General features: G+C 53.4%; 3 protein-coding genes across 3 annotated transcripts; 2 read left to right on the plus strand and 1 right to left on the minus strand.

Moving 5' to 3' along the window:
- Positions 1-948: 948 nt before the first annotated feature.
- On the plus strand, positions 949-2361 carry BBK36DRAFT_1201440 (hypothetical protein; the record flags this gene model as incomplete). The annotated part of the gene is made up of 5 exons (XM_024897171.1): positions 949-1095; positions 1168-1292; positions 1369-1370; positions 1520-1800; positions 1861-2361. The coding sequence occupies 5 exons, from the start codon at positions 949-951 to the stop codon at positions 2359-2361; spliced, it is 1056 nt and encodes a 351-aa protein (XP_024749834.1).
- Positions 2362-4533: 2172 nt separating this feature from the next.
- Positions 4534-5824, plus strand: BBK36DRAFT_1118456 (DOT1-domain-containing protein; the record flags this gene model as incomplete). Its single annotated transcript, XM_024890478.1, has 2 exons — positions 4534-4766; positions 4897-5824. The coding sequence occupies 2 exons, from the start codon at positions 4534-4536 to the stop codon at positions 5822-5824; spliced, it is 1161 nt and encodes a 386-aa protein (XP_024749835.1).
- Positions 5825-6143: 319 nt separating this feature from the next.
- BBK36DRAFT_1169106 (autophagy protein 16) lies at positions 6144-6907 on the minus strand (the record flags this gene model as incomplete). The annotated part of the gene is made up of 3 exons (XM_024895268.1): positions 6144-6317; positions 6394-6749; positions 6823-6907. 3 exons carry the CDS (start codon positions 6905-6907, stop codon positions 6144-6146), a joined length of 615 nt encoding a protein of 204 aa, XP_024749836.1.
- Positions 6908-16374: the final 9467 nt, after the last annotated feature.

The following is a 16374-nucleotide window of genomic DNA, read 5'->3' on the forward strand; positions in this document are numbered from 1 at the left end:
CGGCGACTCGAATTGGGGGGGGTCACATTCCCGGAGCTTTTCTTGCCTCGTTTGTTGAGGCATCGATCGATGGGAAAGCAGCAGCATCCTGTCCGCCAGGCTCAGCGCTAGCCACTCCGCCTCTTCTTCCTCGATGACAGCCCTGGAGCGATATCCCCCGCATATCACACGCAGCATGAGCCGAACACAGGGCCTGAAGCAAGGGCATGCCTGGGCTTGTCTTCCGAGAATGGAGCCACGGAAAACGGAGCGTTACTAGGCTATCCACTCTTCAGCCCTGGACGAAAGACCAGCCTGGACCAACCGCTTCGCCTGGCGCTCGAGGTGGCGTGAGACAAATTACTAGCTGCTGTGCACTGACAGCTCCTTGCTTTGCCCCCCTCTCGCACGCCACCTCAGCTCTGTGCGCAGGACAGACTGCCATGTCTTGAGCAGAGAGTCAAAGCATGCGGAACCGAGGGCGTCCGGAGCAGAGGAGACGGGCGAGTCATGCAGCCTGCTGCGTTCTCGCAAAGTACTCCGGCCCCGGGTCCTTGAGGCGGGGGAAACTGGGCGCAGGGTCCATTACTTGGGATATGCCTGCAGCGGCTTTTGCTAATGCCAATGGACTCGTCAATGCCGGGCATGCAGATGAGAGACATCAAGAGCTGGGGTCTGGGGACAAAAGAGCCGCTGCTCTCCCTTGTTGTGGGTCGAGACAGAGCTGGGGAGAGCTGGGGAGAGTGGGCAGCTTGTCTTCTGTATCTTTGGATGGCTTGATTCCTGGGCTTCATAACAGCTGAGGACCCCCTCATCCTCTGTGCGGTGGCAAATTGCTATTCCTACCTCTCATACCGACTTCAGCTGCTTTCTTCCACTCTCGTGTGCAGATACTCCGTGGTGACGATGATATCCAACGACAAGATCTTTGCCAGGGACTTGGAGCCGATACCAGTGGACCGGGACGACATGGACAAAGCGGAAGCACTGACGATCCAAGTCTTCCTTCTTCTTGGCGCTGCCCTGTTCTCTATCGGCGGACGATTATACGTGCGGTGCCGGCAATTCGGAGTGAAAGACCTCGGCCTCGATGATGGGCTTGTCGTTGCGGGAATGGTAAGTACCATTTCCTGAAGCTTTGTGTATTCATCCGTCTTTATACATGATAAGCCCTAACAATGGCTCCAGATCTTGTTTGTGCTGAATGTGATGTGGGCGTACATTATGACTACGCAGACACAGTGGACAGGCAATCGCTCTGTAATGAATGGTCAAGCTGGAGCGCAGTCGACCGGACTGGAATATCATCTGGGGTAATGTAAACCATCATTTGGCGGACTCGAGTCCTCGAGGTTCTAACTGAGTAGTTTCAGAGAACTTGGATCCAAGCTGTATCTATACAGCTGGTTATGCTATTCGGCCGCGTTGTGGACGTTCAAGGCGGCCTTTCTTGCGATTATCCTACGCCGATTAGCTCGATTTGGTAGACGACAAACCCACCGCTATCTGGGCTTTGGTTTCTTGATGGTTACGTGGGCAGCAACGATGATGGCTCTTTTTCAACATTGCCGGCCACTATCACGCATGTGGCCAACGTATTCGGACCCGGGGCAGCATTGCCAGCCCGCTACCTCGCCGGTGCTGGTATGGGTTTGTCTCGGCTTCGACATCATCACGAATTTGTACTTGGCATTCGCTGCTGTATCTGTCGCTGCCAGGGAAGGCAAGCCTACGAGGGATAAGCTTCAGTGGTTTGCGGCGCCGGTTTGTGGCCTGCTTGCCACGGGGGCCGCAATTGCACGGGCTGTCATTTTGTCATCGGTATGTTTGCCCCCCACTCCTTGGTTGCTGGGGAATATGAAAAACTGATGGTCAACCTAGGATCACAACCTCGATGTAGAGCAACGTGCGGAGGCTTGGGCTATTTGGCAGATCTTCATCTTTGTTGCGGCCGTTGGTTTTGCAGAGGTTTCCTACCAGGATTACTCTCATATCAAAGATGTCGATGCTACTAGCTTCAAGGACTATATCTGTTCGAGTCGTTTCTCCACCAGACGACCCAGCCTCGCCGAGTCGGAAGCGACCATCGTCGTCACGCCTGAGCTGACAGATTTACACGACAAACTGGCGGATATGTCGGTCGAAGAGATTATGGTCGAGGGCTGTCGGACCTCGGGTATACGACGCAAAGTGGAAGTATCGGTGGTCCAGGAAAGCTTTGTCATAGCGCCAGAGGGACCGTGCAACATCTGCGGAAACTATACGAAAAGCTGGGCAAACGACGAGGACGCAAACAAGCCGGAGCAGCGAAGCACCTATTTTGGAGGCAACGTCCATTTCCATGTGCCAAGTTGTGGCATCATCAACAAAGAACAAACATGAATCGGCATTTTGAATGCTTTCAGCGTTGCATCGGAGTTTGTACGTCATTTGGTTTATGAGGAGAAATGTGTTTTGGGACTGGATAGGCTGTCTTGGGACCGGTATCATTGGATTTGGCAGAGAGCATCATTTGTTTTGCCTAGGCATTTCTACATTAATTTGATATAAGAAACCATCACTGCGCTGCCTTTCAGTCGTGCTACTTCCACATATCAAGCACGAATGCTCACGGGTCGAAAAAGATGTTATTCTTCTTGTTGAAGTATTGTCTCTCCCCTACAGCTGGCGCCGGGCACTTGTTTCAAAGGCGATCAGCTTCATGACGCTGATTCGAGTTGGTAAGGACGACGATTAGCGGGAGCCGGCTGGGTTGACACGTACGCAGATAACGGTCACGGGACGCTCCAAAGAAGGTGAGCTCGGTGATCTCAAAGGCAAGCAAGTTGAGATAGATGCAGTGTGTAGTGCGGAATTCGCATAGGGAAGAGGGCGTCGTTCAAGCAAACAAAGCGGTAGGCGTTGTTGTAAGTTGGTAGTGCTATGGGATCGAGAGGACATTCTTAGAATATGGCATCATGTCTCTTTAATGTGCATTATTCTTTTGCCCTAGGGGTATATATTTCACCCTGATTTCCCCAAGAGCCTCCATTGCTGTCAGTAATAGTACACTCATCGTTTGCTGTCGGCAGCGACCCCTATCAAGAGAGAAACTTATAGGGTAAGTCATCACATCACATCACGATCGAACGACGGAATCCAAATCGCAAATCCGACCCCACAAATGGCACGTGCCCAGGCCGCGAATCGGAGGCGACTTTTAGTGGAACCACTTCCCAAAAGGCTGCGAAACCTGCCCATTTCTGCGGCTTGTGCCTGCCCTGCTTGCGCGTGCCTGCTCCTGCTCCTTCCCCCAGGCTGCAGCGCGGTCCACCCTCTAAACTCGCCCGCTAAATTCAAAAGCAGGCAAGAACAGGACAATCCAATCCAATCCTCCAAGGCCGCGAGAGCCAGTAAGAACCATGGCCTGGGCTCCTTCCCACAGTCCGGTTCAGCTTTTGGGAACTTCCCCAAGCCAAAAGTTGACATAAGCTTCTTGTTTCCACCGCAGCCAACCCAGCGGCAGGCGCTTCCTCCCAGACCACCTGCCACCTCTTCAGTCACTGACTGAGTCGTTTTGGGACCGTGGCTTGACGCGATCCGAATTTTTCCTCTTTTCTTCTCCCTCTCCGGATCCTCCAATTTTCTTACTGCCGACTGACTCTGGTGAAGCAGCATTAGTTTCTCTATTCACGCTAATATTCTTCTGGATTTATTCTCGACTCATTCCCTTTCATCATCGAATACTTCCTCTTTCTCTCTCTCTCTCCCCAACTCTTGTAATACTTTTGTTTCACTCCCGGAGTCCGTCGTCTTCCAGCCTCTCAATCGAAGCACCGCCACTCATTTGTTCTATTTTCAAATCGGCCTTGTTCACCCTCGTTCAAACGGCTTTTTGCCTCCCCCGCCACCCGCTGCCGTCATCGCCCTGTCGCGACCCTGTCAAAGCGTCCCGTGATAAACCCGTCGACTCGCTCTTTGTCACTCTCTCGCATCGTCGCGTGCCCGCCCATTCGCCCGACCTCCAAGGCTCCAAGGCAGTCTCTCCACGAGAACCGATCGGCTAGGCAGAGCCCCTCGGCTGAAAAAGCAACACCCCTGAGCCGAGCCGCCTGATCTGATCTCTCCACCAAATTCGGACTTTGTCTTTTTCTGTCCGTTGCTTTACCTTTGCGCTCTCGACTGTTCCGCCTGTTTGATGCCGTCACCATGCCTCTCCTCAGTGGAAAGGGCAACAAGTTCAAGGTCGACCCGCCCAAGATTCGCATCGAAAAGGTCACCATAGAGCGTCCTGCGCCACCGAAGCCGAAGCCCAAGCCCGCAGCTCGACCGTCGCTGTCCTCCTCTGCGCGATCATCACCCGCCCGCCGGCTCTCGCCCAAGGCCCCCTCAGCCTCAGCGGTTTCTTCAGCGTCGTCTCGAGCAAAGAGCGGCTCGCCGTACCCCTCGTCAGCGGACGAGAGGCGCCTCGACCTGCAGCGCAAACGCAAGGCGCTCAGCGCGTCACAACGCCGATCACCCGCCAGCGACCGCATCGAGTTCGACAAGGACAGCGACGCCGAAGACGATGGATGGATGGACTTGGATTCGCACAAGCGCCAGCGCAAGGCCACGAGCGAGAGCAAGTCGGTTGATTCGAACCGCAAGCTGAAGAGCGCGAAAGCGTTTGAGCGCAAGGATGAGAGGCTGCAGTTCATCCATGCCGTTGACGTTGCCTCGCTCGAGCACAAGTGCGTTCCCATCATGGGAGCATCCAAGGAGGATGTGGCAATAGAGCTCCAGTATCCCACTCTGCAGCGCCGCGAAAAGTCAGTCATTTCCCATTAACGTTCTGATCCATCTCCATTTCTGCTCGGCACCTCGTTCCTCTCCTTGATTTGAATGTCTTTGTGTTCCAGTCATCAAGTAGGCATGTTCTTCGTCCTAACAGGGAAACAGGTTCGAGCTCGTTTGGGGCAAGGATAAGATCGACGCCGTGGAGGCGAGCATACGCATAGTGCGCCTGGTTGCGGAGACGTATCTCACCGACGCCGAAGCAGAGCCCTTTACCAACCAGAACAACGGATTCATTCGGCGACTCGAAAAGGCCTCGAATCGCAACATCCAAGATCTGATGGGCTTCAAGGCCGCACTACGCGAGTACAATGAGACGCTCCTCGCCTTGGTCGAGGATGGCGTCGTCTCGAAGAATCTCGACAACCTGCACGAACTGCCGCCGCACCTCGCTGCTTTCATTCTCGACCAAATCTATGATCGTACAGTGGCTCCCAAGGTGGAACTACTCTCAAAGTACGAGAACGGAACGGACTATGTCTATGGCGAGCTTCTCCATCCCTTTATCACCAAGCTCCTCGTCGACCAGACCAAGATGACATCGGACCAAGTGTTTGTCGATTTGGGCTCGGGCGTGGGCAACGTTGTTCTGCAGGCGGCTCTCGAAATCGGATGCGAGAGCTGGGGCTGTGAGATGATGGAGAACGCCTGCAACCTGGCAGAGGCTCAAGAGAAGGAGTTTCACGCCCGGTGCCTGCTTTGGGGTCTGGAACCCGGCGAGGTGCACCTTGAACGCGGCGACTTCCGCAAGAACTCTTCGATTCACGACGCCCTGAAGCGGGCCGATGTTGTGCTTGTCAACAACAAGGCCTTTACTGCGCAGCTTAACGACGACTTGATTCGCATGTTCCTTGATCTCAAGTCGGGATGCAAGATCATCTCGCTCAAATCTTTTGTGGCTGACTCCAAGAGTAGCCACAACATCAACGACGTCGGAAGCACCATCCTCGAGGTCGAGGAGTGCACGTACCCCGAGGGCTACGTCAGCTGGACCAATGCCGGCGGGCAGTACTATATCTCCACGCGGAAATAGACTAATTAGAGCTTCATCAGCACTGCATAAACACGACATTTCGAGTATTGTAGAATATAAACCACTGAGTACAAATGGGGAACATGGATATGGGTATTTTTCTTTCTTCCGTTTCTTCTTTCGCTGGGCTGAATCTTGTTGGATGACCGGCAATGGAGGATAACCCTTGTTTGAACGATTCGTGATCATTCGGCAGCGAGACAAATGCGTTTGTAGATGATGAGATGAAACAAAGATAACAGTACAAATGCAAGAAATGGAGAGAAAACCATCCTTACCGCCATGAGTGAAACCGGGTGATTTAGTTCCATGCTTTCTTCTACCGCCCCTTTCCTGACGTGGGCTCGTTTGCGAGGTTCATGGCGTCGGCCTCTTGGGCCATGCGCTTCATCCACCTATCGACGAGCTCATTATTTTCCCGCTTGACTCGGTCTCTCTCCTTTTCGGCCATGGAGAGTTGAAGGTTCAGTGCAATCATTTCATCCTGGACTTGCTGTGCGTGCGTGTCAGTTACTGGGTACCATCAAAAAAGGAAAGGATATCTCGTTTGAGCGCATAAGGTCAAGTACCTCGACCAGCTTTCGTTTCTCTTTGAGCTCGTATTCCCGGTCATGCACCTTGGTGGCAAGAAGTGATCGTTCAGCAGTGAGATCCTTGATGGTCCGCGCGTCCTGCTTCGTTTTCAAACGCAGCTTGTCGAGTTCCTCCTCCGCAGCCCGCAGCCGCACCTCCGCCACGCCCTTGGAACGCAAAGCCTCGGCCAAATCGAGCCGTAGCTGGGCGATGCCTGGGTCGTTGGATGCTGCTGCCTGGTTGGGCTGGAGGGAGGGTGATCTTGTCCGGCTGGTGCCTAGGCCAGCGATTTGCGACTCCAGGGCGAATTTCTCGGCTTCTAGCGATGAGATGCGGTCTGCCATTTGTGAGCCTGGGGGAGGATGCAGTCAGCTTGAAGTGTTCGGGAAGAAAGGAGGGAGTGGGTGAGTGAGCGCAGGGCGAACAGGCTTGGACGAGCTCCATGTTGACGGGGTTGTTGAGCTCTGATTCCCGGAGGGAAGAGAGGTATTCGTCTCTCCAGTTTGGCATTTCGAAGAGGAGCGATGTGAGGGACACTGAAAGATACCCTGGAATTAAGGAAGCTGTGAGTTTTCTCCTGAGATTCTATGAGTGCTGAAAGATGAGATAAGGCGTTGATGAGAGGGTATCGTATGGAGCATGTGGCTGTTGATGACCTTCAAATGGTGGGGGCTGTGATGTTCCTTGTAAGGTCATTAGAGGGATGAGTTGATGATGTAAGTTGCGATACGTACCCAGGAGAGGTTGGGCCGTGTCTTGTCCCTTGTTTAGCCGACGGATGGCCTGCGCTCTCATTGGATGAAGCTATGGCCAGCTCCGGCCTGTCCAACCTCCAGCCCAGCAGCTCGTCACTCATTCACCTCTCAATCTCGTCGTTTGGGCCTTCAACTTTGCCGTCGCCGTCGGAAATGAGATGACATGAGATAAGCAGCAGCATGGACACGCTTCACGCAAGAGCCGACTGGGAGCGCGTGGGCGACAAGTGGTTCCGCAAGACGGAGCAGTATACCGCCGTCTTCGGCCAGGACCTGGACCTCGATGGCTTCATCGTGACGGGCGCGCCCTACGCCGGCGCTCTGGCGCTGTGGCGGGACGACACGAAGCTGCAGGCGCACAAGACGGGCCAGCCGTTGAAGCCGGCCATCGACATCTACAGCCTGGCAGGCAAGAAGCTGCGCTCCATCCCCTGGGACAGCGGCGGCACCATCAAGGGCCTGGGATGGTCCGAGGACGAGGCGCTGCTGGTGGTGGCGGCGGACGGCAACGTGCGCTGCTACGACATGCAGGGCGACTTTAGTCACTTCTCGCTGGGAAACGGGGCGGATAACTATGGGGTTGAGTCGTGCCGGTAAATGAAACTGCCAAGCAGCCTTTGACGAGGCAGAGAAAGTAGAGAGAGAGGAGAGCTGAAACGGTGATTTTTCTATTATTAGGTTCTACGACACCGGAATGGTGGCTCTGCTGGGGAACAACACGTTGGTGACGGTCTCGTCTTACTCGGAGCCGCGGCCAAAGCTGCTCGCGCCTGTGCCTGCCGGCGAGATCCATTCGTGGGCCATTATCTCGCCCAACCACACGCTGTCTCGCTCCGTCGAAGTTTTGCTCAGCATGGGGTCGACCGTCTATGTAGTCGATGCCACCGACTGCGAGGACAGATTTCTAGATGTCGGGCCATTCTCACACATTAGCGTTTCGCCGGATGGGCGGTTTGCCAACCTGTATGGCATGAATGGCAAAGCACACGTCGTATCGAGCGATTTCCAGGAGAGGCTCTTTGAGCACAACTCGAACTCGAACACGCCTCCCAAGTACGTGGAGTGGTGTGGGAGCGATGCCATCATTGCTTGGGAGGATGAGGTCCACATCATTGGGCCTGGTGATGAGTCCTCATCTTACATCTACGACAGCACCCGAGTGCATGTTATTTCAGGTAGGGCAACTGGAAATGGATGCGAGATGGTTACATGCATGCTTACGAAAAAACAGAACATGACGGTGCTAGGCTAATAACAAACGATTTCTGCGAGTTTCTGGAGAGGGTGCCTGACGACACGCTTCAGGCATTTGGCGCTGCCTCGGAATCATCGCCCGCGTCCATTTTGCTCGATGCCGTGAGACAGCTGGAGCTACAATCTCCCAAAGCAGACGACTACATTCAGCTCATTCGGCCCAACCTGACCGAAGCTGTTGACACATGCGTTAATGCCGCCGGCCGAGAGTTCAATCCACAGTGGCAGAAGCGACTACTCAAGGCTGCGTCCTTTGGCAAGTCGGTGCTCGACATTTACAACAGCGACGAGTTTGTCGACATGTGCGAGACCCTGCGGGTTCTCAATGCCGTGCGGAGCTACGAGATCGGAATGCCGCTGTCGTTTGAGCAGTATCAAAGGCTGACGCCCGAGCGGCTCATTCAACGCCTCATTCAGCGGCACGAATACTTGCTGGCACTGAAGATTGCCGGGTACCTGAAACTGCCGACGGACCGCATCTATGTCAGCTGGGCTTCTACAAAGGTCCGCGTGGGTGCCCAGGATGACGATACCATCTGTCGACTGGTCGTCGAGAGGCTCTCCGGCAAGCCCGGTATATCGTTTGAAGAGATTGCACGAGCTGCGTATCACGAAGGACGAAGCCGTTTGGCCACGGAGCTGCTGAATCACGAGCCTCGGGGAGGAAGGCAGGTGCCTCTTCTACTTGACATGGAGGAGGACGAACTGGCCCTGGACAAAGCCATCGAAAGCGGGGACACCGACCTCATTCTTTTTGTTCTCACAAAGCTCAAGAAGAAACTGCCGCTGGCGTCCTTCTTCCGCGTAATCAATGTGCGACCAACAGCAACGGCTTTGGTGGAATCGGCGGCTCAGCGAGAAGGAGATAACACCCTCCTCAAGGACCTGTATTACCAGGACGATAGGCGAGTTGACGGCGCCAACGTCTTCATCCGCGAGTCGCTTCGCCAGCCGGACGCTCGCACTGCGTCGGACAAGCTAGCACTCGCGGCCAAACTCCTCTCCGAGTCCAAGGAGCATGCGGCAGAAGTTCACGTGCTCAAGGAGACGACGCAGCTCCTTCGCGCACAAGAGGCGCTCGATCGCGATCTGACGGATTCCTTCTTGGGACTGAGCGTCAACGAGACGATATTCAAGCTCATTCGACTGGGCTATTACGGAAAGGCCAAGAAGATCCAGAGCGACTTCAAAGTGCCGGAAAAGGTTGTCTGGTGGATTAGGTAAGTCGTGATATTCCTTGTTCCGAACCCTTCCTTTGCTACCTGATATACCGGGACAACGGGACATGGCGGCTGACTGGCGGCGGGCGTTGTGCCCCTTGCCGTGTCGATAGGCTTCGGGCACTTGTCGCAAAGCGCGAATGGGGTGAGATTGAGGATATCGCAAAGGCTAAGAAGAGTCCGATCGGATGGGCGGTAAGTTTTTTAAGTTTTCTTACTTGTCATATCTTAGCGATCCGAACCACATGGCGGGAGTGTGAGATTCGGGGCGTATGGCGTGTCAAACAACGAAACAGCCGGCTAATATGTGTGTTCATCCGGCAGCCCTTTTTCAATCTCACGCTGCAAGCGGGCAATCCGCGGTTGGCAGCAGTGTTTATACCCAAGTGTACGGGCCTGGAGCCCGGGGAGACGATTACCATGTATGAGAAGTGCGGGATGCGAGTCAAGGCGGCGGAGGAGGCTGTCAAGCTGAAAGATGCAGCGGCGTATGAGAAATTGCTAGAGGCGGCGGGGAGAGACACGACAGAGGGGAAGGAGATTGAGAGGGTTGGCGCTGCGGTGTTTAAGAAGTGAGGAGACGGGGTTACGTTTCTCGATTAGGTACCTTTCTAGTATTCGCTAGGGGTTTTTGTCTTGGGATTGACATGCGTATATGATTCTTACGACTTGGCAGCGGAGATGGTGATTCCAGTGTAGTTGTTAATGGAAATATTGGTGCTATTTGGAACGGTATACAGGTCTCAAAACTCTTGACTTGATAGGCCGTGATAACGACACAGACGGGCTTTTAGGGCTTGGCAGAGCTTAGAATGATTCTCATAGTCTAGTCTGCAGGATTAACTATTGACATTGTTACATAGTTCAGCCTCGTCTCTCACTTGTGCTTCTCCTTTCACGTAATCCACCTCGGCGTCACGTCATGATCCCTCGAGTCTCGTCAAGCCTGTATCATTTCCTCGGTGCCTTTATTATTGAGTGGTACAAGCGCGCGACTCTAAATCAGCCCTTCCTGCAGGAGTCCAAAGGTTCGAGGTGAGGCTGGGACGTGCTTCAGAGGATGATTAGAAGGTATGACGAATGGGGATCATGTTGCGCATTGATGGATCATTTGCAAAAGTTGCCTACCTTTTGGCAAAGCATGTGCTTTAGCCTACGGATGCAATCACTCATATCAAGATAATGACATGGAAGCTCGGACATTCTCAGCCAATACGAACAAGACACCTGCTCGGATACGGGAGGCCTCTAGAGACGGACATATCCGGGGAAGGACAGTCGGGCTTGGATGCTATTCGGGCAAGCCGTCTGGTGGGAAAGGTTCAGTGCACGGGAAGATTCATAGTTTCACGGTTCAGCGAGAACCCCTCGCGTGGACGGGGTTGGGGCGAACGGCGGATGGACGGTGATGAGTGGTGAAGCGGATTGGTTTTGGACTTGGGGGATTAGAAGGAAGAGATTTGTATGGGATCTTGTGTAAGTGAGGCGATCGAAAATGTGAATCAAGCCCTGTATAATATCGAGGGTTGATGATACTCGTAATAACAAGGACAGAAGCAAGGACTGAATTGCACATCATGTAGGATGGTTCCTTCGTCGACTTCGCAGTGTTGCAGTAGGAGCAGCAGGAATACGGTAGCACCGCCAACCTCGTACAGTATTACAACTTCCAGTTCGTTCTCCGTACAGGGGATACGAGATGGACGCAGCTCCGTTTCGGCAGGTCAGCAACCCCCCCCCCCCGCGGTGATCAGAGGAGAGAGATTGGCGAAGAAGATGCAGCTCGGGACGAAGAGAGAGCGATTGGCTCCCGGGCCACGTTGCGCTGTTGCTTGTCATTTCTCCGTACGGTAGGGCAATAAACGGGCGAATGTGTTGGGTTTGCCGATATTTTGGTGTGTATAATGTAGTATGTATGTACTCTCGAGTAAGTTTCTGTGCTTCGCATGCCAACTATTGCTTACATGGATCGGTCATGTTTCGTTACGGGATCCCATCAGTCCAAGTTCATGTTTGAATCCTCCACAACTTTTAGTGTGAGGCACACCAGCCTTACCGTAACCCTTCATGGACGGGGCTTCAATCTTGCCTCGTGGTCGATTTGGGGTCAGGTCTTCCCATCAGGGCTCGATAGCGCAACTCCAGGGTAAACGACGCAGCTTTTCTCTACTTTTAGCACGAGGACGTGGAAAAAAAGAAGTGCGAGCATGACTTTTTTCTCTGTCTGGGACTGATTTGCCACGTTGTGTGCCGCTTCAGATGCGATGCCCTCACAAATTCTGGTCTTACGGTCTGCTATTGGATCTTTTTGTTTCTCGTCATGCGTTGGATATCGTAATCTGGGTGAATGACTCGTGAGAAAAGGCGAGTTCCCAACCGTCTTTCCCCCGCACGGAGAGGGAGGATGCCCCCCATTTACAAAACGCACATGCACCAGGATGCATATCACTGCCTGTAGTATGTACAGTATTACTACAAGCTACCTACATGTACTGTAGGGAAACGTGGTGATGGCGCCGACAAAGTAGGAATAAAGGACCACTACCACGTATCGCGTGAGGAGAGGGGCAGGGACGGGGGTAAAAAACAAGGCCATGGACATGGAGCGATGTTGTATGGGCTGATGGGAAGAGAATCGACGCACCCCTGGTCTGGTGATGCAGATATGCGTGTGAATGGGGGGGCGCCCTAGCAGTTTTGATGGCGAGGGGGAGTTGCCTCTGTACACATGTACTATATATTCGATGGGTGATGTCCTATGTATGTCTGATTGGGGACTGTTTATAGTATTATTTCTTCTTCTGGCTTGAAGGTGGACTCTGAATTGGGAGACGGATGTGTTTACCCGCCGCACTCTGTGTTGTAACAGACATGCACAAGGCTTGAAGTCCGCGTAGAGACACACAAAGAGGTGCAGATGCAAGCAAGTAGTATATATTTTCTTCAACCCCACACTCTGGAGGTGAAGTCGCAGAAATAGCGTCGCGTCCCATTGCACGCAGAGAAGCCATGTGATATTAACCTCCCGCTTTAGACGGACGGATGGGGGGGATGAGATGGTGGCGATGTGGTTGGTTAGTCGGAGGGGTTTGATGCGTCTTCTGGTTGGGGGCTGCGGGTCCGGGGAGGAGGAGGAGAAGAAGAAGAAGAGCGGAGATGGGGTTGTTTACGGAGTATTACTACATACGAAGATGTCGTAGAACGATCATGAGGAGTCGTCTGGACGTGTGATGGAGACACGACAAGATGGAGGCGATCTGGTCGCCTGCTTGTGTGCAGTGCACGAGTCAAGGCGAGAATGAGGCAGGGATGGTGTTGATGTGTCATTTGGGCTGAAAAGTCGGGACAAGGGGAGTTTGGTGTCGTCTTTACTTTACATACAGACTCTGTCCTTTCTGGTAAATGGTGGTTTGAGCACCGGTGATTTTTGAGGAAAAAGTCAGCCGAGGCTGCTGCAGGTTGCCATTCGGGTAGAATAGCCATTCCCCGTGGCTTGTCTTTTTCAATATGACATGTAGTCTACTATATGCTGTGAATGCATATGAGCGGTTGATCCCTGTTGTAGGCGATGCTACCCATGTTGCCAAGCGGCGTGGGTTCGAGGCAGGGGAAATGACATATGTGGACTATTGACGGAGCGCTTCGCACGAGAGAAGTAAAAGATGGCATGTTCGTTTCCTCTGGATTCGATGGTCGAGTTGTAAAGGAGATGGATATTGTATGACAATACCTTGGTAATAAGGCATGATGATAGGTACCATCTGGTAAGTATGCAGTCAGCAAAGAACCAAGGAATTTGGTGTGTATGTACACGTACGCTGTATGCAAAGTATTTGATGGCAGGGTTGGGAAAATGGCAGGGGATCTTTGTCGGGACGGATGCAGCTGCAAGAGAGGATTGGAAAACCGAGTCAATAGTTTTACTTTTTGAGGTTGCCATAAAAGAAGCTCGAGCCATTGATGAATCCGATCGATCTCAACACCTGTGGCAGTTCTATTTGCGGAATTCCTTTCTTTTTCTTCTCTTTGTCTCGCATCTCGCTGGCATGCTCGCTCAATTCCGCTTCCAAATATAGATGTTTCTGACCAGAGACATGAGAGGATAGTACTAGTAGTACTATGTACTACTACGGCTGTGGTCCCAGCGCTCAGTGCTGTCCCCCTGGGCAAAGGGAGAATAGAAAACTTGAGAAAAGACGAAAAGGCTGGACTTGTATCTATGTCCCGGGAGGATATGGATGGATTCATACCTATACAGACGGAATAGGACCACATCTATGCATCCTATTAGCCTACTGCAGTCAGCAGCACCAAGACGCAGCAATCGCGATTTACAAATGACAAAGCACGGTGACTGGGTTTTCAGGGCCTGTGTCTATCGGCCTGGAATGCAGTGCCATCGAGCTCTTTGATGGTTCCAGGGCTTCAAGAGAGACAAGGGCAAAAAATAAAGAGGCAGCAAATGTCTCGCCGAAGACCTTGTGTGCGAACTAGTACTACTAGTATCTAGAATCTGTGTCATTCTTGGAGCGGCTGCATGCGTGGGGTTTTAGTGCCTGAAAAGAGAGACACATTGCTATGTTGGAAGAGAAGGGAGGGAAAAGAAAAGCTGAGGGCGTGCGTGTAGAGCCTCGCGGTAGTGTGTCTTAGAAAGAAAAGAGTATTGTCTCAGAGGAAGCCGGCTGGGAAAGCTGGGGTGAGCCAAGCGCCACGAGGAGAGAGGCTGCGTGACGGGCGAGCTGACGAGAGCAGCATTGTGTTGTGTTGACATGAGAGTGAAAGTGGCAGCCTTATGGGATGGAGTTTCGCGTGTGTATGAGAACATGCTCGAGTTGTATGCATGCGATTCTTTGATATTCGACGTTTTGTGGCACGGCGCACTGCATATGGGCTCGTGATGTAGGTCACACACGATGCCCGATGTCCTGCATCTGTTGGATTCGTGGTGTTTTCCTTGATTCTGTCATCTTGGTGGCAGGGAAGAGGCGCTCAGATGCTCTCTTGATGGAACAGGGGAGATGCAATGAGTGATATACTGCCCAGGTACTGTTTATACTTCCGAGGCTGGAAGATGGCAGCACATGGCTGTGTCTGGTGATGGGCCAAAGCCGGGTAAGTCCATGGACTCTGCGGCGTCACGAGCTGCCATGAGGCCTTGGACAAGAATGGCCTGATCTCGAAGCTGCTGGTTGATGATTGGTCGAGTCGTGTAAATGATGGGTGAGAGAGTAGGCAGGTAGGTATAGGGTACGCGCGATAAACCAGATAAGTTCCAGGTTCAAGATAAACATCGACGTCGACGGCTTGTCAGCTGTAAGTTGAATGGAGGCCAAGATTCCAATTCGCAGCGCCACAGAGGCAAAAAAAGCTGAAACGAAACTCGACTGAGTCCTTTTGCACTGGAATCGAGACTGGTCGAGGCCTGGCGGGGGCGTGGCGCCGGACAGGGTGGACTGCAGAGGTACCTGGACCGGGGCAGGCATCTGGCGGTGCGGGTGCGGGTGCTGCGTGTAGACGGCGGGTACTGTCAGTCGTCGGGAGCCGGGGCTTGAGCTGGAAGGCTGGTGGCTGGCTGCCCTGGGCAAACAGACAAATTGAAGCCTCCAGCTGGCGGCGTCGAGGCTTCTTTGCGCAGTACAGGTGACTTGGCAACTACATGTACCTTACACTGGACGTGACGACTGACGACTGGAAGCTCATCTGGTTGGATCAGATGCTTTGCCGACTTCCCTTCTGCAGTGACGCTCCTTTGTGCAGCTTTTCCTCATTCTCTCCCTTCCATCCAGTGTCAGTAGCCTCGAATCTCCCTCCAGTACCTGCATTTGATCCAAGCCGACATCACGCACACGTCACAAGCAGCTGAGCGAGCCGCTGACGGCTCTGATGCCTCTTCCTGTCTAGGCCCCAAGGGTGCTGATCACAGCGACAGCGTGCCCACCCCTGCAGCCACCGCTAGCAGCCCAGCGCCGGTCGCTAGTTTCGACGGCTGAACCAAACCGGAATCAGGGGACCTCAGACATTATTGCGCACAGAGAGAGAGAGAGAGATGGAGGCAAATACGCCCACCCCCCTCTTGCCGCATCCTCTTGGCTGCTATCTACGAGTACTGGGTATAGCAGCCCAGCCAGTACGCTCACGAGGAGGCGAAAGAACTGGAGAAGAGTTGAAAGAAGGAAAGCTGAGGCACAGTCTATCAAAGGGACTGATGGACCTTGAACTCGCCTTGGCCCTGCGACTCGTGCTGCCGCGGTGGATCTCGGCGCGGTACGGAGTACTACCTGCTGGTACTTGTACCAACGTGCCACAGCGTCGGGCTGAACCGACACTGACGCTTGCGTGCTGCCCGCGGCGTTGCTCGATGTTTCAACGGGCATCGATGGGTAGCGCGCTGTACCTGCTACAAGCAGCCGGGCTGGAGCCGTCGCTCGTGCTATTGCAAACTGTAAATATACCGCCATCCCCCTCTTGAACCAGACATCATTCGGCGTCTGCGTACGTACCGATCAGAACCACTGGTAACCTCCACCTGGCACCCGAGTATATCCTCACCATTCCGCCTGTTGGGTCGCCGGCCTTTTCTCTTCCTCTGAATCCTTTTCTTCTTCCCTTTTTCTGCCTCTTGCATCTCTCCATCTCACGGCTAATCTCTCATCCCCCACATCGGCTTTACGATCGACCAGCCAACTTCATCACCGTCAATCCGACCGGCCGCTTCCACTTTCAGGTTTCCCAAACGCTCACGCGCCGC

The sequence above is a fragment of the Trichoderma citrinoviride genome (assembly GCF_003025115.1).
Source record: "Trichoderma citrinoviride strain TUCIM 6016 unplaced genomic scaffold BBK36scaffold_7, whole genome shotgun sequence".
NCBI lineage: Eukaryota > Fungi > Ascomycota > Sordariomycetes > Hypocreales > Hypocreaceae > Trichoderma > Trichoderma citrinoviride.